At 36.1% G+C, this 22,951-nt stretch overlaps 1 protein-coding gene across 2 annotated transcripts in view; it reads left to right on the plus strand.

The window, feature by feature from the left end:
• DIAPH3 (diaphanous related formin 3) overlaps positions 1-22,951 on the plus strand; it is a 516,843-nt gene that overhangs the window by 312,714 nt on the left and 181,178 nt on the right. For both annotated transcript variants that reach the window (XM_004386838.2, XM_004386839.2), the window contains 2 exons: positions 8,583-8,707; positions 17,199-17,363. In XM_004386838.2, coding sequence (XP_004386895.1) covers positions 8,583-8,707; positions 17,199-17,363 — 290 coding nt within the window. The remainder of the gene's footprint in view (positions 1-8,582; positions 8,708-17,198; positions 17,364-22,951) is intronic.

Genomic DNA, 22,951 nt, shown 5'->3' on the forward strand with positions numbered 1-22,951 from the left:
AAGTGCGTAGGCCTGTAGGCATGGAAACTGTTAGGAGCAGAGGGAGCAATGAGTGAAATAGGATGTAAAGTCAGAAGGGTAACAGGTCCAGATCCTGTAGGACATTATTGGTCATTGTAAGTGTTTTGGCTTTACTCTGAGATAGGAAGCCACTGGAAGGTTTTCAACAGAGGAGTGATATCTGACTTACATTTTCAAAGGATCATTTTGACTGCTGTATTGAGAAAAAAATGTGGTAGAGGAACAGTGGCAGAGAAGCAAAACCACTTGGATGCTATTATGATAATTCTGGGGAGGGATGATGATGGCTTGGACTGGGAGGAGCTAGTGAGGGTGATTAGAAGTATTCAGAAAATGAGTATGTCTTGAAGATTGTAAAAACAATATAGGGGTAGTGTCTGACCTCCTCTAACTTCACAAGGGGTAAGGAGAACCAAGATCAACAGCGAAAGGCTGACTCCCATGAGGCAGAGGCCAGACAATTGCCCTCTCTTCACCATCTTTACCAGTTCTGACACCAACTGTCCCTTCCATAGCACTCTCTACTGGGTTCAATAATTCATTGCAATGGCCACACAGAACTCACAGACCATGCTCACGATTATGGGGTTTATTAGGAAAGTAACAGGTTATAATTCAGGCTCAGGAACACTCAAGGATACAGCCATCAGGACAGCCTCTTCCTAGATGTGTTCGCAGACATACCTTTCCCTGGCCCTCAGTCTCTGCCAAAGGCACTCAGGTTTCTCCCTCTGTGTGCTGGGAAGCCCACTGCACTGTCTCCTTCAGGACTTGGCTGCTGGTCTCTCTTTCGTTGTTGGTGGTGGGCTCTTCTCCTTCTCCTGCCTTTTTCCTGTGGCTCATTTCAAGCCTAACAGCATGGCAAAATTGACCAGTTCCTTTGGTAGGCCACAATTACCCTATCATACAGTCCCACCCAGTCACCTGGGTGGGAGTTACAAGACTATGGCAAGAAAGGCCACACAAAAGTGATCCATCACATCGCAAAGGAAGAACAGGATTTTGTCTGTGATTGGATATGTGGGGCATGAGAGAAAGAGAGGAGTAATACACCAAGATTTTTAGCCTGAGCAACTGGGGAAGGTGGAGGGCATTTACTGAGGTTTAGGAACAGATTTGGGGAGGAAAATAAGGAGTTCCAGTTTGAAAATGTGAAGTTTAGTATGCCTATTAAATATCCAAGAAGAGATGTACAATAAGCATTTGGAGTTTAGGAGAAAGATGCAGACAGGAGAAAGTAATTGGAATTTTTTCAAGTTTGGAGTGTCCAGTCCAGTACTTAGTAAGCTGACATGATCTCCAACAGACAAACATGAAACCAGTCTCATAATTTGTAAGTTACTCAATCAATGGTTACAATTTACATGGAACACATTAAATGCCGTTATACTTCATTCTCATATGCACGCACACAAAGCCATTATCCTGAGGGAACATGTTGAATATTGTTACAAACATCTCAGTTATGGAGCTCTTTTGTTTAGTGTTTACCATGGTCTTTAGCATCTGATTTGTGGAAAGGAGTTCTCAAATGCTTAGAGGTAACATAACTTTCTATTAGATGGGCTTCTCCCACCAGTATAGTTTTGTCTTCCATATGAAAAACTTAACTGGTTAGGCGTTATCCCCATGATTAGGTGCAGATCAGATAATTGTGATCCATAGAATTTTCACTGACTTATTTTCAGAAATAGATCACCAGGCCTTTCTTCCTAGTCCATCTTAGTTTGGCAGCTTCACTGATATCTGTTCAGCATCGTAAGATGCAAGCATCCACTGACAGATGGGTGGTAGCTGTGTGTGAGGTGTATTGGCTGGGAATCCCCATGTCTCCCGCATGGAAGGCGAGGATTTTACCACTGAACCACCAATGCCCTCATTTGCCTTTAATAGTTTTGCTTCTTTCTCTTCAGGGTGAGTTAACTGATGCAACAGAATGACTGGAGACCTTTAACTGGCTTTGCTCATCATTTCCTCTACTTGTCTTCTACTTTTCCTCTTTCCAGCTTCCATAGCAAATATAGAAATTTCATTTGCAATATGATTTAAAAAAAAAAACTTATTGCAAATAGTATAGTAAATTAATTAGGAATCACAAATTGTGTGCTAATTACGTGGACTCTCATCAAGGATCCGCACAATGGGAGGGAAGAAAAGCTGAGCAGAGGAAGGCACAGCCACTTGGTGAGGGTGACTGGCTACTCATTTAGCTTTGATTCTTTGAATTTACCTTTGTCTGTTAGAACCAAGCTGCAATTTTTTTGAATTTGTGCTTTTTTACCATCTGGTTTCAGTTTTGCACTTTTTCATCATAATAATGAGTTTTATAATGATATTCTAGAGCTTAGATTTTGTTATTGGTCTTCTTAATGTTCAGGTTGCTGTTGTCGTTTTAATAATACTGTGGTTTGTGTTTGCCAGTTTTGTCTGTCCAATTTATTATTTTTTAACTTGCATTTATAAAACATTTTTATAGCTTTATAAAATATCCCATATTGTAATTACAAAATTATGTTGTTGGGAGCCTGAAACTTTATAGTTCCTAGTTTCCCTCACAATTGTTTCTGTGAGCCTAAGAAGATTAGTTTTGAATGTTTAAACTGTTTTATGGTACTAAGTTGTTGTTTAGGCATTATTTAAAGAAGTCAATTTCTCCAGACTGCATTGTGATACTTTAGAATGAATGTGACATTTCTTAGTGAGTTTGTTATGAACAAATGACCAGCACCTCCAGAAGATATTCAGATGATTTTTTTTAATTACAAAGATTACTTAAATATATGTAACTCAATCCTGTTATTTGAAATCTTAATATAGTAAATCATAGAGCGCATGGTTTTGCAGAAAGCCTATATTCATGATTGCTTTAAATGTAAATATTTACAATTGTGACTTTAGCTTTTATTCTACAGCTTCTTTAACAGCTCTAATGTATAATTATCACAATGAAACAACACTTGAAGACAAGTCTGTTTCTTAGATTTTAAGGTTCTAGACATTTAATCAGTTGTTATATTTTCTCATTCGTTTTCAATGCTTTTATCTCAAGAGAGGTTAAATCCTAAATCCAAAATCCATTCCTTCAACAAACATTTGAGTGCCTGCAATATGTTATGTAACTGAAGATACAAAGATGAATAGAATGTGATCTCTCCCCTCAAGGAATTCCCAGTCAATTGCGAGACACAAATAAAAAGATAAATGTAGTAGAATGTAGTAATTGTAAACATTGAGATAATTATCAGGTATGATGAGAGCACAGGGTAGGGAGAATACCTCACCTGGGAACTTGCTGAAGTTCTTGACTCTTGTTATAAAGGATGGGTAGGACTGACCCAGGGAAGGAGCAGACAAGTAAGGTAGACACATATTATTTCCAGCATCAGATAGAGAATGGATGAAGGAAATGAGGGGAGGGGAACTACAAGCATGTGGTATCTTGAGAATACAGTGTAACAGAATATGAAGTAGACCTGAACCGAGTCGTGGATTGGCTCTTGTTTAGGAACTCAGATGTTATCACATAAGCAGCTTATTGGCAGATTTTGAACAGGAAAGGGACATCTTTAAATTAGTGTTTGTCAGGAAACCCCCATGTATAGTGTGAAGAAGGCACTGGAGAAAAAAGGGGAGACCAGCAATCAGAGAAGAGATAATGGTTCATGATGACTTGCATAGTGTTCAGACCAGGAAGAATTAAGTAGTGCTTGTCAAGTAAAATAAATGAAGTGTCATAATCTGAGGGTTGTAGGACAGAGAAGGGTCATGGCTAGCAGGTTTCCAGCACAGGAAACAGAATTGAAATTACAGATGGGGAGCTAGGTGGGGACCAAGACATATGACATCTGAGGTGACTGAAAGACATCCAATCTGATTGAATATTGTTGTTGTTGTTAGGTGCCACTGAGTCGATTCTGACTCATAGTGACCCAGTGTGACAGACTAGAATTGCCCCATAGGGTTTTCTAGGCTGTAAACTTTATGGGTGGAGAGCATCAGGAGCCGCTGGCTGGGTTTTAACTACCAACCTTTTGGTTAACAGCTGAGCACTTAACCATTGCACCACCAGAGCTCCTCTAATTGAACATTAACTAGGCAAACTGCAAAAGTCAAAACTGCCTTAAAAGAGTCTAATCCACTCTTTGATTACAGCTATGTTTTGTTACTTTTCTTCTAAATAATGAAATAGAATTTAAAAAAAAAATGATTCATTTCTTGGTCAAGAAATGTGACAAAGTTGAAAGATAAAATTCACTCAGAGGTCACATACAGAGACACCAGTCAATTGACACATCTTTGAGAGTGTACATCTTAAAATTCGCTGTTCTAGTTGGGATTTCTGATACAAACATATAGTCACTGACCTCAAAGAACTTGAGACATGCGAAAAATATAACTAAAATTATAAGTATTTGAACATACATAAAAGAACTGTTTATAGAAATATAATAATTGTAATAAGAACCAAAACAAAACAAGAAAATTCTTAAAATACTTTGGTTTAGTTTTACCCATCAGATGGCTCTGAACGTGAGGTTATATTTTATTAGCCTAGAATTTGCACATGCCTTTCTTCTAAGTGTGCTTTGGTCCTTATTTAAAAACCAACAGTGAAAGATGGGTCAATTACACTTAAATCCACTTAACTATAATGTACATGTAATGTAATCAGAGGCCACTGATGAAGCATAAGAAATGGCTTAGTGGGATCTTCATCTGTGGAGTAGACACAAGACTCATAAGACAGCTTGCTTACTCTTTATGATGTGGACCTTAAATATATGGGTGTCCCTCAGAGTTCCTCCTCTGTATGGACTTTTTCCAAATTTGATGTGTGTGCATAATGAAATTAGATAAGCAGACTAAGACATAGTATTTTAAGTATGTGGTTTTGTTCAGTGGTGGGATATTACTTTAAATGATCATTTAAAAAAAAACTATATCTATACTAGCGTATCTGTGTAAGTGTCCATTCATCTATCCAGAATGCTTGGGTATGTTCCCCTGGCTCTAGCCATATGTGGGATTACTTGTGATTGCACTAGGCAAGACTGTACAAGAAACCAGTCATTATGTGAAAACCACGTCTGTTGATTTAACTGCTGTCATTGACAGATAAGGAGTGATTTTAAAGTAAAAGGATAATTTCTATAAAACAATATAGTTAAAAGTAAGGTCTGGAATGAAACTACCTGAGTTCACATTCTGGCTTCACTACTTCCTAGTTGTTTAACCTTTACTTACCCACTCCGCTCCAGTATCTTCATCTGTAAAACATGGAAAATAACAATACCTACTTTGTGATGTTCTTGTGAGAATTAAATGAGTTAATTCATGGGAAACACTTAGGACATTACTTGTCATACATACACCCCCCCCCCCACCTAAAAAAATAAAGACCAGTTGCAGTGTAATCGATTCCAACTCATGGCGACCCCATGTGTTTCAGAGTAGAACTGTCCTTCATAGAGTTCTCAGAGCCCTGGTACTGCAGTGGTTAAGAGCTCAGGCTGCTAACCAAAAGTTTGGCAGTTTGAATCTGCCATCCGCTCCTTGGAAACCTCATGGAGCAGTTCTATTCTGTCCTATAGGGTCGCTATGAGTCAGAATTGACTTGACGGCAATGGGTTTTGTTTGGTTTTTTTGGCTTTTCAGAAGTAGATCACCAGACGTTTCTAGGTGGATTCAAACTGCCAGTCTTTTGGTTAGCAGCAAAGTGCGTAACCATTTTCACCACCCCAGGGACTGTGACATGCATAAGCACTTAGTAAATTTTAGCTACTACTATTACTACTACTACTATGATGATGATGACTACTACTACTGTTACTTCTACTATTATTTTACTAATATACTGCCTTCTTTTATGAACCTAATTCACAACACAAATCTGATGTATGAATGTTAAATTTTTCTGAGCATACACTGTCCTCGTGAAATAATTTTATGTTTTTGAAACTTTATTTAATCAGAAGTTTCAAAGTTTTAAGAAGTATGAAAGTGGCCAAACCACCTGTAAGATTTCTTGAGAAATATAGAAGTGCTAATGAGCCATTAGAGGAGAGATCAGATAGACTAGATGTATGTATATGTCTGTCTATCTGCATTGCACATGTGCAGGCAGGCTGTGCCTCAAACTTCCAAGCAGCATAAGACTCTAGGAGTGAGACACCTGCACCCACTGCTATCAACCATTCTATAGGTCCTCACTTTGCTGCTGGGCCCTTCTCAGGCCTCTGCTGCTGGCTCCCGCCATGCTACCCAGGCCTGCAGGACTCTCTTGCCACCACGCTATGCGGGCCCCCAATTCCTAGGGTGGGAAGCATGCAGCGCCCGCATGGGGCACACTCAGACCCCCCTTTCCCTGCACAAGTAAGTGATACAGCTCTTTTAGTCCACTGCAAGCTTCCTACCCAAAGGCATCTCGTTATGCCCTGCTGTAGGAAGACCCCTGCACAGGATCCTCCAAGGCAACCCCTGCACTGGCACACTCCAACCTCTGCCCTTCATGGACAAGTGTTATATAGTTCTTTTAGCTCTGCCAGCAAGCCTCCTGCCTCAAGACATTCAGCTCTCGCTCCATGGGCTGGCAAGCCCACCATAGCCACCTTGCTCCATGGACCAGGAAGCCCATTGCAACTGCCTTGCACCATGGGCTGGCAAGCCCACCATCACTGTCTCTCATCATTTGCACCATCTTCAGTGTTACAGCTCTTTCTTCTGGGTCTAAGATATTCTCAGCACAAGGACCTTGGGTCCAAGAAACATGCTCCACTCCAGGCACTTCATGATGGTAGTGAGGTCCCCCTGAACCTCTGTGGGATTGGCCCTTATATATGCAAACTCCTTGTCAATTTCAAGGCATGGCTCTCCTACCACGACCACAAACTGACCAGTCCCCTCTGTTGACTGCGAGTCACTCATCTTGCATCCAGTCTGCTTGGTGGACTTCAAGTCACTCAATTTGCATAGTAAACAGACCAATCCCATGCAAGATTGTGGCCCAGCCAATCATTTTGGGAGAGGTAGAAGACCATGACTAGAAAGGCCATGTAAACAATTCATTGCACCACACTAGAAGAACAAAAGGAATCTCTTCCTTGATGCAGACCGAGAACTTTGAAAAAAGAAAAAAAAAATGGAAATGAGAAGAGTAGATGCAATACCATAGACCTAGTTAAATAGATGTCTTGGTTATGAATAACTGACAATCAGAAATAAAAATGAAAGAACATAACGTAGGATCTGTGTATTACCACCATGAGCAGTGTATGCAAGATATTGAGGACATGAGTTACATAGACTGAATTGATACACTAAATGCTATCATGATGGAAACATTTCATGTATCCATTATCTGAGTTACTGCCTCAATTTTAAGAGGCACAGAGAAAGGATACACGAGAAACAAAAACTACCGAGAAAATATGTCTGGGTATAACTTCAGAATGACTTCACGACAGTGGGAGCCAAGGTTAAACTACCATCGTTCTTTAGACATCAACAACTATCATATGTGGCTCTCTGAAGAGTCAGTCATTGGACTCATTCAACATTGTGTCTGAGAATTAACCTGAATTTTCTTTATAGCAAATATGTTATTTATTAATGGCTGTTAAAATGGAGGATGTTGTCTTGGATATAACTAGTTAAAAATAAAACCAAAAAACTCCATATTCTTTTACAATATTATTTTTCATGTCTGCTTATTATTCCATTCTATTGAACTAAGGTTGTAAACCATATATATATAACTCAGTCCCATTTTGTGAGGCATTTAGGTTGCTTCCAAGGATGTTCCCAGCCTTACATCCATGGTGAAAATTGACTTACGTCTTTGGTTAGTTCCTACATCTGTGGTTAGTTCCTCAGGATAAATTCAAATTCTAAAATTTTACTTCATTACCTAGAATTATTTTATGCATTTTTAAAGTATCATTCTGTATAAATCACATTGACCGAAAGCAAGATAATTTTTTTTTTAAGTAAAATTTATTTCAACCTAAAAGAAATTTCCAAAAAGGTTGTTTTTGACATTGTTGTACATGTCATTGCAAGTAGACTCTGATGCCTTTTCGTTCGTATTGTAGATTAGCGTGGACCCTAGAGAGCACTTTTCTCCATCTTCCCCATATCTATATACTCACTGCTCCCTCTCAAAAGGTCATGGTTTTTAAAAATGTTAAAATTATCTTTAAATAGATTTAATTATGAAGAATATAGTCTTTCTTTGACTCTTTATCTGAATAGACTAATTATATTGTAGCGATCATGGAATCTAATTTTAAACAAAACTTCTTAAATGTGGTCTGTTCATGCAAGCATCTCCTAAAATTCTTCTTATGTTTTAAGGGATCTCTTACTAATTTTCCTTTATTCCTAGATTTAAAACTTAAAGAGTTTAAAAAATTAAACTTAATGCAATTCATCTTTCTTTTTTTTATAGTATATTTTCTTTATTATTGTGAAGTTTTTTAAATCAATGTTTTGTTTCGGACATATTTTACCTTTTATATATTGTAACTTTGTCCTTTCAAGGCATTTAATATGCTCTCTTTTAGTCTCTGTAGAAATGCTGGAAAAGAATTTGAAGCAGATGGGAAGGCAGCTTCAACAGCTTGAGAAAGATTTGGAAACCTTTCCCCCTCCTGAGGACTCACATGACAAGTTTGTGACAAAGATGTCCATATCCTTTTGATATCTAAATAACTTAAGTTATCAGTCAACTAGAATTACAATTTATTTAATGTTTTAGATGTATTTGCATAACCAGAGATCATTCTGTAGTGCCAAATTGTATAAGGTTTAACCTTTGCCTGATTACATGGAAGTTTATCACAGTGTTTATATATCATGAATAATACACAAGTGTATTTCTGTTGATTCTTACTCTTTTTTTTTCTCTTTATCAGCTTCGATGATAATATTTTCTCTCATCTTTTTCCTTTCATATGTGTGATTTCCTCCTGACATTGTTGGCTCATTGAAAGAATATTAAAACTGAATTTGAGGAAATTTGAATCTAAAGTCATGGTGTGATTTGGATAGTTTAAAAATGTTTCAGGAAGTAGATATAGACTTTATAAGCTGGTGTCACTAGTCAGCTTACTTTGTAAGGCTAGTTTATATTAGAGATTAACTCATATTTCAGAAAATGTAATATTTTCTTTAGGAATTCTGCATAGTTCCAAAATCAGAATTGAATTTGTCACTATTACCACTTGTATAGGTGGTAATAAATAAAATATAGGTAAATAAAATGCACAGACATACACATATTTTTAATTAATAACAGGCATATGTCCCTCTGTTTAATTTAAGTTTCCTTTATATTCAATTATCTTTGTTATCACTAACTTTGTAGCTTAATCTCTAATGAGTAACTGAAGTAATAAACTTTATTTCCTGAAACTAATGTTGAATTGCTTTGCAAACCATTCTGTGAAATTAGAGGCTGGTATCTTTTGCATTGTAATAAAGTATTACTACTCTGCATTATTAAAATTCCAGATGGACTTCTGAGTTCTATATGAAAGGATAACCCACTTCTAAAATGAACTCTTATAGTCACTGCTGATATTTTATTTTAAACTAAGGTACTTGAAATAAAATGACTACTTTTCTTTTTTCTATCCCCAGAGATTGGGTGAATCAAGATTATTACTTGGTTTATCATAGATTTTATTATATACACTTTCATCTTAATTGTGAGTTAGTTCAATTTTAGCTTCTTCACTGTCTCTTTTAGGAAATACCATAAAAAGGCATTCCAGCAACAATCAATTCAAGCTAATGTGTTTGTTTCCTTTAGTATCTTTCCTACCCATCTCATTTCCTCTTCTATTAGGCAGGGTGCCTTTATCACTAGGCCATTTTAAATATGTTAGAGAAATTGTTTTTTAAAAAAAAACAAAAACTAAAGATGAAGTCTATATTTATCTATCAAAAATATATTTTTGCAGTACCTTCTCATTTGAAAACTTATGCTTTTTAAAAATAAACTTGTTATTGTAGAGCTATATCAGTTTCATCATTCATAATTTCTTTCCCTCAGTCATTTTATCGTGTTAAAATATTATATGTGACACTTCATTATTTCAATCATTGAGTTGTGTTAATTGAAGTACTGGTTATTGTTCCCTATAGATAGAAAGCATTTTAGGAAAGGTTCCACTTGCATACAGCTTCTGGTAATCCACTGTGAATACACTAATTATGAAGCTCTGGATTCTGGCACACATAAGATAAATTCCTGAGCTAGGAGTAAAGGTTGTAGAATCCTGCTCAGCAGACCATCTCAGGACCTATCTATACTTGTATTCATATGACACAAGCAGCTGAATGATGTTGGCTTCTTGAAAGGTATGCAGCTCATAAAAAGCAACCAGCAAGAAATCAGAAACAGGAAGGATGATGCTTTGCTGGAAACAGTTTTTCATTCTGAGTACAATTATACTCCATGGACAAGAAAGCTACTCCATCCTGTCGCTAAATATCACAAACTAGAAGCTTCTAATGAACTGATTAGCATTCATGTATCTCTTGGAAGTCAGATATATGAACAGTTGGTGCACTTTGCTATTGACAAAGCTTATAATCATAAATATTCTTTGCCGAGATTAGATTGCACTCGTTTGCTTTTCATCTAGTTAGACATACTAGTTTCGAAGTAATTAAATTCATTCATTGCAAAGCTTTGTTTACTTTAATTAGGACTGACAACAAGTCAGATTTTGAATATTAAATGCATTTATACAGATCTTATTAAAATGCCAAATTGTTAGCTTCCCAGATCTTGGAAAATGAAAGAATTTGGAAACGAAAATGCACAATGAATAAAAATGTGTTTAAAGTTTAGATTATTAACACTCAAACTTAGTTTATGTTTTAAATTTAATTGCTTGTTAGTTGAAGCACATTTCAAATATTTGGTTCATCAACCAGTTCTGAAAGAATATGTGTATTTTGATTAGGGAGGCAGTTTTACAATTCTATATATAAATAATGATGATTTAGTAAACTATTAACCAATCTGTTAATTGAATTGTTTATAAATTGTAATTGATGTAATTTTGTTATAATATGGAATTTCAATAATTGCATTCAATTTTATTATGTTGTATTTTTATACTTCCAGTGCAGACTCTTTTGTTACATACACTTTGTGATGTAAAAAAAAAAAAAATGAATTTAGTGCATCCTTTAAAAGGTATATGCAATTATTTTATACATAACACATTGACTTTTTGGTAATAATCATGTTACTTTCCAATTGTTAAGCCTGGTACAAATGTAAGTAGAGTGTAATAGTTCCACTGTAAATATATGCTTGAAAAATGCATAACACAAATTTGAAGTAGGGTCACTAATATTGGTATATACAAACTATTATATGTGACATGCTAATTAATTTCTTACTGGTGAGAAAATTAGGAAAATGCTAGCATTGTGTCATGCAGTGCCTGTTCATTTCTTCTGACCTTTAAGATTCTGGGATTTTTCTTATTTTAAGGAAAAAAACAAATAGATCCTAGAACTTTACTCCTGAAATTCTCCTTGCATAAGTATTTGCCTTTTTTATTTTCTTCTTTTCCTGCCCGACTCTCCTGAGTTTCTTAGAAAAAATTATTTTGGTAGACATTTATATATTTCTGTATTTGTCACAACTTACATGACAACTTACTTAACTCTTTTCTATGTTATAATCTTTAAATTTCTTCTTCAGAAGTGCAGTTTATTTTCAGGCTTTCTGCTTTTGTTTTTTCCACTTTATAGCAATGTCTTATGAACTTCTGAAATTACTGGTAGATGCTAAAACCATCCCCGTAAATTTCTTGAGATGAAAACTTATATTTTATTCTATATTTCACACTGCACGAAACACAGCATACTGCAGGTAAGGCAGCTCCACACATTTTTCTTTAACTGAACTATGGTTAGAAAGTAAAATAAAAGGGCGGGATGAATGAAATATAAATGTTTATAGGACATGGCCTAGTTGCAAAGGTGGGAAGTTGGCTAATTGGGTGGTTTGTAATAGTAGATTTTTCTTCTCTTGAATTAGTCTTCTTACTGTCTCCTTTCTTTCTCCTTCTGTTCTTCCCCTCTTGACTTCCATTTATTCTGCTCTTAACAAACTTTTTGGCTCAGGTTAAATATCCTGTCCCTCATCCTCTACACATACTCAAATGTGTAATGCACTTTTCTTTCTCTGAAGTCGTACTACATTTACAGACAGTGCTACACAACTTAATGCTCACTGATCTGACTTTTATAGTCAAATCTTTAGTTGTTTTTCTTGAGTGTCACCTTCTTAACCAGGACTTTTATGACTACCCACCCTAGCCCCCATCACTCTATAGAACATCACAAACTTTTATTTTCTTTGTTATACTTACCACTACCTGAAAAATCCCATTTACTTCTTCATTATCTGTCTCCACACCCTAGAATGTATGTATGGCTCATTAAAGCCAGGACTTTGCCTATCTTGTTCACTACTGTTTCCCCTAGTGCCTAGAAGAGTGTCTGGAATACAGTAGAGTTCAATGAACACTTATTGCATGAAGAGATGAATGAATGTAGGATGAATGGATCCTGGGTCTTAAGAAGATCCATACAAGGTACTAGACACGAGGACTAACTGAAGTTAGTCCTTATAAGATGTGTTAATGAAGTAATGGACATCCTTGGTGGAGGAAGTGAAACCATGAGGACAAGAACTAACAATTAATATAGAATCTATTTGTAGTAGGTGGTTTGGGAATGAGCAATACTAGCTTATCAGAAGAATAATCTCCTTTGGAGTTCCAAATCTTAGTTTGCTACTTAGTTGGCCAACCCTAAATACTTGTGGTACAATGTGTTTAAACACAGAACTGGTTTCAAAGGGGAATGTTATAGTGCTTCAAGTAGAAATTACTGAGAATTTGGCTTTATTCTTGGTAAAGGAAAAGAAGATAGATTTTGCAAAAACATAAAATAATTGGACATACATTGATATGTTTGTAATAAATTTCATCAAATGTTTATTTTGTTGAATATCTCACATATTTCTCTAAAACTCTTTGCAAATATAGAACTTGATACTGGGGAGAAGAAAAGTAAAGCCTAACTACTACTAACATGGACTTTGCTTTTATCTGGAGCTTAACAGTTGACACAAGAACATCTACTGTTGTTTTTTCTTGTGGATGATGATAATGATGATGATTCTTTATCTGAATGTATCATCATCAAGCAATGACTTAATGAGAGAGTAGCCTGTCAATGCAGATGCAGAGTGCCTCACTCACATAACCAGTTATTCCATCCTCTCAGACAATCATTTTAAACTCCTAAGGATTAATTTGGTTGTTTCCAAAATTGTTTCAGTTCAATCACAATTTTACCATTCTTGTGAGTAATTCCAGTTATTCAAAAACTCCACTTCATTTCCTTTGGGAGCACATTGTTTTATGGATAACAATCATAAGAAAATTAAAAGCTCTCTTGCTGTTAGAACAAGACCATGTCATTTCCATGGTTCTGACTCTTGGTCATCTTTTCCATTATATCTTTTAATAGAATCGTAATGTTTCTGTTAAATATGCACAGGCATGTTTCTGATGTTTCATTACTTGTGATTCTTATCTGGAAATCTAAAAAAAAAAAAATGTTATTGGGTAATACTTACAGCTTTATCTTAACTTTTTACCAAATGGATTCATGAGAATGGGGTTATTCCCTGGTGTTATGATAAAATTAACTGGTATTTATGAAGTGCCTTTTATTGAAACACAGAGCCTTATCAGCAATGTGATGGGCAGATAACTAGCAGCTAGAGAAGCACCCACCAAAGTGGTGTCCTTCACTTCTTGTCTAGGATAAATATGATTCAGGGGCCCTCTTAACTTTCAGTATTACATCCAAGTGTGTGTGTGTGTGTGCGCGCGCGTGCGTGTGTGTGTGTGTGTGTGCATTTTTTATGAACAGAAGTTCCAAAACTTTAATCAGACTTTTGAAGTGACCTGTTAGACCTCTCACCAAAGTTTAAGAGTAAGTCATTGGCACCAATGTAGTTGCAGATGATTAGCCTTAACACAGCTAAGAAGGTGGAACACAGCATCGAGAGAATGGACTGTCAGAGGTAACCACATTTGCCAGAGTTATGAATGAAAAAAGCACACCTAGGGAATTCGACTCAAAACTCATTGCTGTCGACTCATAGAGACCCTCTAGGACAGAGTAGAACTGCCTCCATAGGGTTTCCAAGGCTGTAATCTTTATGGAATCCGACTGCCACATCTTTCTCCCAAGGAGTGGCTGTTGGGTTTGAACCACCAGCCTTTGGGTAGCAGCCAAGTGCTTAACCACAGCACCACCAGGACTCCTTGGAATTAGATTAGAAGGGGAAAAATCACAACTTCATTATAGTTTGGGAGTAAGAATATGCCTGATGAATTTCCATTTTAGTACAATGGATACAAATGCTATGTTTTGAGTGGAACAAATGATCACTCTCAGCTTCATGGAAAGGAACACTTGAACAAAGCTTTGAATGATAGGTTTGGACAAGCTTAGATAGATGCAATTTCTCGTTTAAACAGGATTGAGAAAATATAAATAATTCACGTGGATATAGCCTCTATCACTTTAGATGACAGTCCATAGATTACATAGGAAAACAAATTTGTAAACCAGTATTGATTTCTGAACTTATTAGGTAAATTAGAGAATGCTTATATTACAGTACAAATGAAGCATCATATGTTCCATTTAATGTTAGTTTCTGAATATATTTCAAATGTGAGTTTGTTTCAGGAATATGGACATTTCATAAGGTAAAATATATGGAAACCTGTCTTATGTTACATTCTAATTTTTTCAGTTGACTAATTATGTAAAATCTTTTGTTATTCACTGAAGATTAAGAAATGATCTCATATAAATGCAATAATCACTAGCGCTACTATGATCCAGATTCTAGAAAAAGTTAGGAAGCATTTTGCTATTCAGATTAATAAATGAGCCACAGAAAGATGCGTGGATTTTCTTTAAGTCGTAAAAAAAATCAGCTGTTGAATTAGAATCCCAATTCCCTGCCTTCTAGCCCACTCTTCCTTCTAAAATACTATATAGATCACCACGCAGAGCATAATACAAAACAGCAGCAACAGTCATGGAAAGGTAATAAGTAATTTGTGGACTGACTGTTGACATGAGTTCATGTAAGCTGTGATTGACTAGGATGCCTTAGTTCCTCGTGGGGAGGCTGAATTCTAACAGAATTCTATGATTGCTAGCGCTCTGGATTCACTATTTATCTGGAAGCAGTGCTGCCTCTTTCTTCCTTGGTTTTTAATTTTCTTTCTCTTCAAAATGAAGGGCTTAGATCAGTTTTCTTATTTCATTCTCCATTGGGGAAAGCTCTGACCAAAGGAACTGTATCTTTTAGAAATTGTGGAAGATTGCTCTCTCTAGATACAAACATTCCATTTTTGGTTTCTTTCTCTTGGCCTGAATCCAATTACTCTTTTTTTATTGACTTTTCTTTTTTAATTTTGCTAATGTCTGTTTATACTTTTGTATTAGTCAAAGATAATAAAATGAATTCAGTAAATTTAATTTTGTATATTCCACCTCTTCAAATGTCCCACTTATTATGAAAGCCATACACAATTGTGACTGATGCTCTGTATCAACTGTGTCAGCAATTTGTTGTACCAAAAAAGAAATTCAATGGTTTGTTTAAAAAATGTTTTCTAATGCCCTACAACTATCACTGAGCCTTGGTGGCGCAGTAGTTAAGAGCTGTGGCTGCTAACCAAACGGTCAGCAGTTCGAATCTGCCAGCTGCTCTTTGAAAACCCTATGGGGCAGTTCTACTCTGTCCTATAGGGTTGCTATGAGTTGGAATCAACTTGAGGCAATGGGTTTGTTTTTTTTTTTTGGTGATATCACATTAACCTTAAATTAGTCTTCTCTATCTCTGTTTGCTCTTGACTTTATTGTTATGGAGCCCTGATGGTGCAGTAGTTAAGAGCTCAGCTGCTAACCAAAAGGTCAGTAGTTTGAATCCACCAGCCTCTCCTTGGAAACCCTATGGGACCGTTCTACTCTGTCCTATAGGGTCATTGTTAGTTGGAATCAACTTGATGGCAAAGAGTTTGGTTTTTTGGTATGTTGTTACAAAGGAGTTCCTCGACTACTAGCTGAAAGGTTGGCGGTTCAAACCTACCCAGAGGTGCCTCAGAGCTGGTGGATCTGGTTTCGAAGGGTCACAGCCTTGAAAACCTTATGCAGCTCTACTCTGCACACATGGAGTCGCCATGAGTTAGAATTGATGGCAACTAACAAGAAAAACAATAAGTGAAAGAAGGACATAGTGTACAAGTGTGTGTGTGTATGTGTAATAATTTTAAATTACATAATGCGTGGAAGAAATTACATACCAATTTTCCAAGGTAGAAGTGGAAACATTCATTTACTTACATAATATAAGAAGTTTTTTATTTAACTCTTAAAAATTTATTTTTAATAGCTTTTAGAATCTAAATAAAGCTTAAAATGAATAAGTGAGTAATAATAATACCAGGTATTTTTATGTATTTAGTAAATGCCAGTCCCTTTTGTAAGAATTTTGCATATTTTAACTCATTTAGTGCTTACTACAGCCCTGCTAATTAGGTGATATTATTCTATCTTTACAAATGTAGAAATTGATGAAGGAACTTGCCCATGGCCATACTACTATCAAGTGTAAAAGCTAGAAATTGACAGCACATTATCCAGTTTAACTGCTGTGCTTGATGACTGTATTGTTGAGGTCAATATCTTGCAATTATCAGTGGAAACTACTGAACTGTAATAATTTTAAATCACATTGTATCATCTGAGATTATAGAGATAGGCAATATGGAAGAAAAATTTCCTTGAACTCAATTATAAAGAAATATTAAATACTGAAACATTTGAGTTTTCTGATAATTTTGCTAAAGGTGATTAGAAACTGAATTTAAGATTGTATTGCTGCACAATATAGACTAACTTATAAGAATGGTTACCTATGAAAGGTAATTTTGGAATTTTGGAAATATTGTAATGGTGCCTAACAAGTAGACTAAAACATTGGATTTCCAGGTTTTTGTCTTAAAGCATTACTTTGTAAATTTCAGAATACCTTAACTGTAATATACAGCTTTGTTATCAGTGCAAAAGAGCAATATGAGAAACTTTCCAAATTACACGAGAACATGGAAAATTTATACCAGAGTATAATGGAATACTATGCTATTGATGTGAAGAAGGTGTCCGTGGAAGACTTTTTGACCGACTTGAATAACTTCAGAACCACATTCATGGTATGTTTAAAAAATATATATACGTGTGTATTTGTTTTCCAAAAAGTACTTTTATCTATAATATATTGCCTGTTGTTCCTTTGATTTATTTCATTACTCCATTCCACTCTTGTTGCCTGTAGTAAACCTACCTTTCCTGATGTTGACAGTTTGCTTTAAAATTTTCAGATTTAAATCTATTGGAAAATGTGTGGTTTGTTCTCTTTTTGGTCTTTCTAACATTAAGCTGTAATCAGAAATTTTGATTGAAAAAGTGACAAATTCTGAAGTTCTTCATACAGGCCCCCCTCCCGGCTGACTGCAGAGCACCTTTGTCATAAGTTTTTGGCTATGAATTTGTTTCTTTATACTTAAGATAAATTTGTATTTTTGTAGTACAGTTTTACCAAATTCTCTGCAGCTCTTGTGAAGCTTTTTTCCCCTTTTCTTTTCTTAATGCATTGTTCAATAAGCTACCTGTGATTTCCTGTGAATGGATTTTACATTCCTAGGGTTTCCTTTAGATATTTTAATAGGGAGGTCAGGTCTTTGATGTGGAATCCTTTCATTTAGGTATTAAAAAGATCTTTTGAAAAGTATTAGCTGATTAGATGGGGTAGGGGGAGGGAACCCCACACGTATTAAAGTGAGAAGGCATTGTTGACTCCCTAGGGAAACTGGTGATACATTTCTACAATGACAAATTATGTTACTCTTAATAGATGGGTAAGTCATTTCTGTATTTCAGCAAATGTTACTGTAGATTAAAAAGTTTTGAGGTGTAAAGAGAAAGAAGGTTGAATTTCAAAAACTGGTTCTGTTTAATCTCAGGTAATTTATTTGCTGAATTTATTAAACTTTGTTATAATTACTTATTTATGATTATCTGGCCTTTGTGGTGCAGTGGTTAAAGCACTGGACTGCTAACTGAAAGGTTGGCGGTTCAAAACCACCAGCAGCTCCCTGGCAGAAAGATGTGGCAGTCTGCTTCTGTAGAGATTTACAGCCTTGGAAAACCTACAGGGTTGGTATGAGTCAGAATCGACTCGACAGCAGTGGCTTTGGTTTAGCGTTTGAATAAAAAAAATTCAATATTTTAAAGAAAAACTAATCTTCAGTAAGTACATGTTTGCCCACAGCTCTGACTTGTTTTCTCCCACAAATTCAAAATGATTCTTTAAATTATTTTTTTAATACAGAAGTGAATTTGGATACTAATTGTACTCGAGACATTTCTATTGTATGTGTCACATGCTATATAATAATTTAATTTTTATAGCATTTTATAAGACAGCATGGCTTAGTGGAAATAGCATAGGTTTTGGAGTCTGAAAGAGCTAGGTGTCGATTCCATGTTAGTTATATGGCTTAACACTTACTTAAACTCCCTGAGTCATGATTTTCTTATTTGTAAAAAGAGATGTTAAGTCCTTTCTCATAAAAGTGTTTAAGTATTAAATGAGAGAATATATATTAAATGTTTATCATAGTTCCTGGCACTTGGCAGTTACTTAATAAAGTATACATAAAAGTATTAAGATGGATATATGAAATATTAATACTTATCATATATTGGGAGCCCTGATGGCACAGTGATTGAGAGCTATGGCTGCTAACCAAAAGGTCAGCAGTTTGAATCCACCAGCCACTCCTTGGAAACCCTATAGGGTCGCTATGAGTCAAAACCGACTCAACAGCATTGGGTTTGGTTTTTTGGATCATATATTGAGTATTTCTTATGAACCAGGCATTCTTTTAAATTCCTCACATGTATTATCTCAGTAAATCTTCACAGTAACGCTACATCTTTTCACTGTTAACCATCTCTCTGTGGTAAATGAGGAAGTTGAGAATCAGTGATGGAAGATATCTAGCTTAATGTCGTACAGTTATAAAAGGGTGAACTAGAAACTGAACTGATGCGGTCTTCCTCCAGTGCCTCTTCAATGCTATGTTAGACTGCTCCTGTATTCTATATAGTTTGTGTTATGTATAACAAATGAGACCACTGATGTTTGGAAGATTTCCTAATGGGACAAAGGCCATATTGTTAGTAAGTTACCGAGCTGGGATTTGAATCCAGGTCTTCTTTCAAATCTTCTTGGGATCCAACAGGAACAGAGGGTTTGGGGCATTCTGTCGGTAGCATGACATTTCTCTTATTAAGTGGTGTGCAGAGGGAGAAAGTGTTTGAATAGGAGAGTGACTCAAGAAAGAAGGGTAAATAGAATGATAGCTATACTTTGTCTACTTCAAAGTTTGCATGGATCCTAGAAGCAGGTGCTATCACACACACGTACACCCACATATACTTTATTAACTTAAAAATCTTTAGAGCTAACTATAAGAAACATTTTTCATCTAATTAAAATTTGGAGATGAAATTTTCTTTAGGATAAAATAAGCATAAAGAAATCTGGAAGAGAAAGTGTTATATCCAAGGTGGTGAAAATTTTGCACAGGTATGTTATTGTTCTCTGTTTTTCCTTTTTTTTTATCTAAATACGATGGGGTTCTGTCCCAACTACTCCGTTGTAAGTCATTTCTGATGTAAGTCGAATACCTTGTTTTTGTTTTCATTATTATTGCCTCCTAGTGGCACAGTGGTTAAAGCAATCGACTGCTAACTGAAAGGTCGGTGGTTTGAAACCACCAGCAGCTCCACAGGAGAAAGATGTGGCAGTCTGCTTCGGTACAGATTTACAGCCTTGGAAATCCTATGGGGTCGCTATGAGTCAGAATCGGCTCGACAGCAGTGGTTTTATAATCAGTATCTTTATAAATCATAACATTGACCATCTGTGAATGAACATCTGAGAATGACAACACCAGCAAATTATGCTCTGCAACATTGTATATAATACATATTAGTAACAATGAGACGTACCAAAAAAAAAAAAAAACGGTCACAAGTTCTTCATTGACTGGAATGTGTTGTTAGCTGGGGACTACATGTATAGTTGTACTGCTTGAATTTTAGACAATCTTTGGAAAAACTCAGGTGTCAAGATTGCAAAAACCAACCCCATCATAAACAATTCTAAACACTCACCACCAACTCAGATTATGGCAGATAAATATCTTGTTTTTCAGAGTCTTGTGATCTCTTAAGTGGTTATTTAATTCTTATTCAATTTTGGAAACTAGGTTAATTTGAATGAGTCAGTATGAAAAAAATTAGGTCTGTAGCTACAGATATGGAATTTTAATGTGTTGAATTTTAATTAATCTGGAAAGCCACATAAATATAATAGACAATTTTCTTTTTTATAAAAAATACTGTTAAAAGATGTTTACATTGTTACTGTATTCACTGATATTGAGGTATACACCTAGTCGTGAATGAGCAAATTTGACCATAGGTGAAGATGCATTTTGTATTACATGTAAGTGGGTTGGAACCACCATCCTCACTTCAAACCCACCGCCAACCATGGCAGTTTTGCATGCAATGTTTTCTCTCAAGTCCAGGCCTCTCTGCTCACTGTTCCCTATGCCTGGAGCACTCTTTCCTTACATTGCTAAGCTAAATTCTCATACTCATCCTCTGATCTCTCCTCAGACTCTGCTTTCTCTAGTAAGACCTGTGTCTTTCTTGTTTACCTTTGTGTCTCTAATGCAGTTCATGGCATGTAATAGATGCATCTGTTGAATAACAGATGTCTCTGTCTGTAATCGGTGACATGTTTAATAGCTGATACTTAGATAGTGCCAACCAAATGCCAAGTACTAGTGTAAGACCCTTACCTGTATTCATTTGCTTAATCCTTACAATAACCCCATCAGGTTATGTGTACTGTTACTGCTCCCATTTAACAGATGAGGAAACTGAGGCGTGGAGGGATTGTGACTTGCTTGCATTATACAGCTAGTGAGTGATAGAGCTGGGACACTAACTCAGGTAGTCTGGCTCTGGAGTCCCTGCCATATATGGCTGAACTGTATTCACTCCTGTTAAATGTGTGGCTACTATAACTGTTTTAAACAGGACTAACTTGAAACCCAACCCCCCCAAAAAATAAAAATGTGGTCACTTCTATGTGTAATAGTAATTCCATCTGTGAATAACTTATTTATCATTTATATTGTAGGATTGCCTGAGAATTTAAACTTAAGCAATTAAAGGCTGGCTCACTTTTATTCAAAGCCCTTTATTTTACCTTTTACTAACTCATACAATTACTCATCAGTGTTACAACTAATTTGTATAGATATAACTCTTCAGGTTTATTTTTTTGCTCTGTGAGAGCCTTGTTACAATAGCTAAAGAACATCTGTTCCAGCCTGCTGCCTCAAGCCATGTAGACCAAGGGGGAGAAGTTTCATGATCTTGTAGCTTCCTCTGAGGAACAGCTGTTCATTTTGACAGCAGTTTAACTAACCCCTTTTCTGCTTTAGGGTCTCAACTGGGATTTGTTTATTTTTTTTTTTAAATAGTAGACTATAGGTAATATGCTTAGCAGGTATGATTTCTATTTAGAACTACTAATCAGCTTCCCAAGAAAAAGGGAATAAGTTTGCATTATAATTTTACTTACCTTTATTTTTATTGACCATCTTCAACAGGAAAAAAAAAAAAAAACTGCCAGTGATTGAGTGCTTCATTTTGCTAGACTTTGTGCTATGTGCTTTATGTGGATTGTCTTAATCCCCACATTTTTGTGAGATGCACGTTGTTACATGTGAGATAACTGCAAGTTAGAGAAGCTTGATGCCTTTGCAGAGGTGCTTCAGAATTGATAAAAAAACAAACAAACAAAAAAATCTGTTGCTCTTGAGCTGACTCCAACTCATGGCAACCCCATGTGTTGCAGAGTAGAACTGCGCTCCATAGAGTTTTCAATGGCTATAATCTTTGTGGAACTAGATCACCAGGCCTTTCTTCCATGGAGCTGCTGGGTGGTTTTAAAATACCAATCTTTCAGTTAACAGCCAAGGGCAAACCATTTGCACCACACAGGAACCTTTCAGAATTGGTAGGGGCTAGGATTTGAACCTAAAGAGCCCTAGTGTGAAATGGTTAAGAGCTCAGATGCTAACCGAACCCACGAGCAGCTGTAGGAGAAAAGATCTGGTGATCTGCTCCCGTAAACATTACAGCCTAGAAAACCCTACAGGACAGTTCTTTTCTGTCTTAAAGGGTTGCTATGAGGTGGAGTGTACCTGATGGGACCCAACAGGATTTGAATGGAGACCTGCTGGACTCAAAAGTCTGTACACTTCTACTCAGAGAGTTTGTAAGAAAAGACAGTGTAATTTATAAGGGTGTCTTTAATAACTTACGGTAGGGACTCAGCACCAGGAATACTTTATTTTCTTGTCCCTTGGTGTCCATTGTGTCCATGATAGAAGAATGCTGGCAGATATAATTCTGTTTCAAAGTATAAAATATTCACTTTTAAGAATTAGATGACTGTGAATGTAAAACCTTGTTGCTGAGATGCGGATGGAGGTGAGGGTGAAGAGTCAGCACTTTTCCATAATAGACTTTTATGTCCTGTAGGATTCATGTGAAGCATAAAGTTCAAATTAGAAATATTAAAAAACCAAACCAAACTCATTGCCTTCGAGTTGATTCCAACTCATAGCGACCCTATAGGACAGAGTAG

This window comes from Trichechus manatus, unplaced genomic scaffold, assembly GCF_000243295.1.
Source record: "Trichechus manatus latirostris isolate Lorelei unplaced genomic scaffold, TriManLat1.0 scaffold00173, whole genome shotgun sequence".
Taxonomy (NCBI): domain Eukaryota; kingdom Metazoa; phylum Chordata; class Mammalia; order Sirenia; family Trichechidae; genus Trichechus; species Trichechus manatus.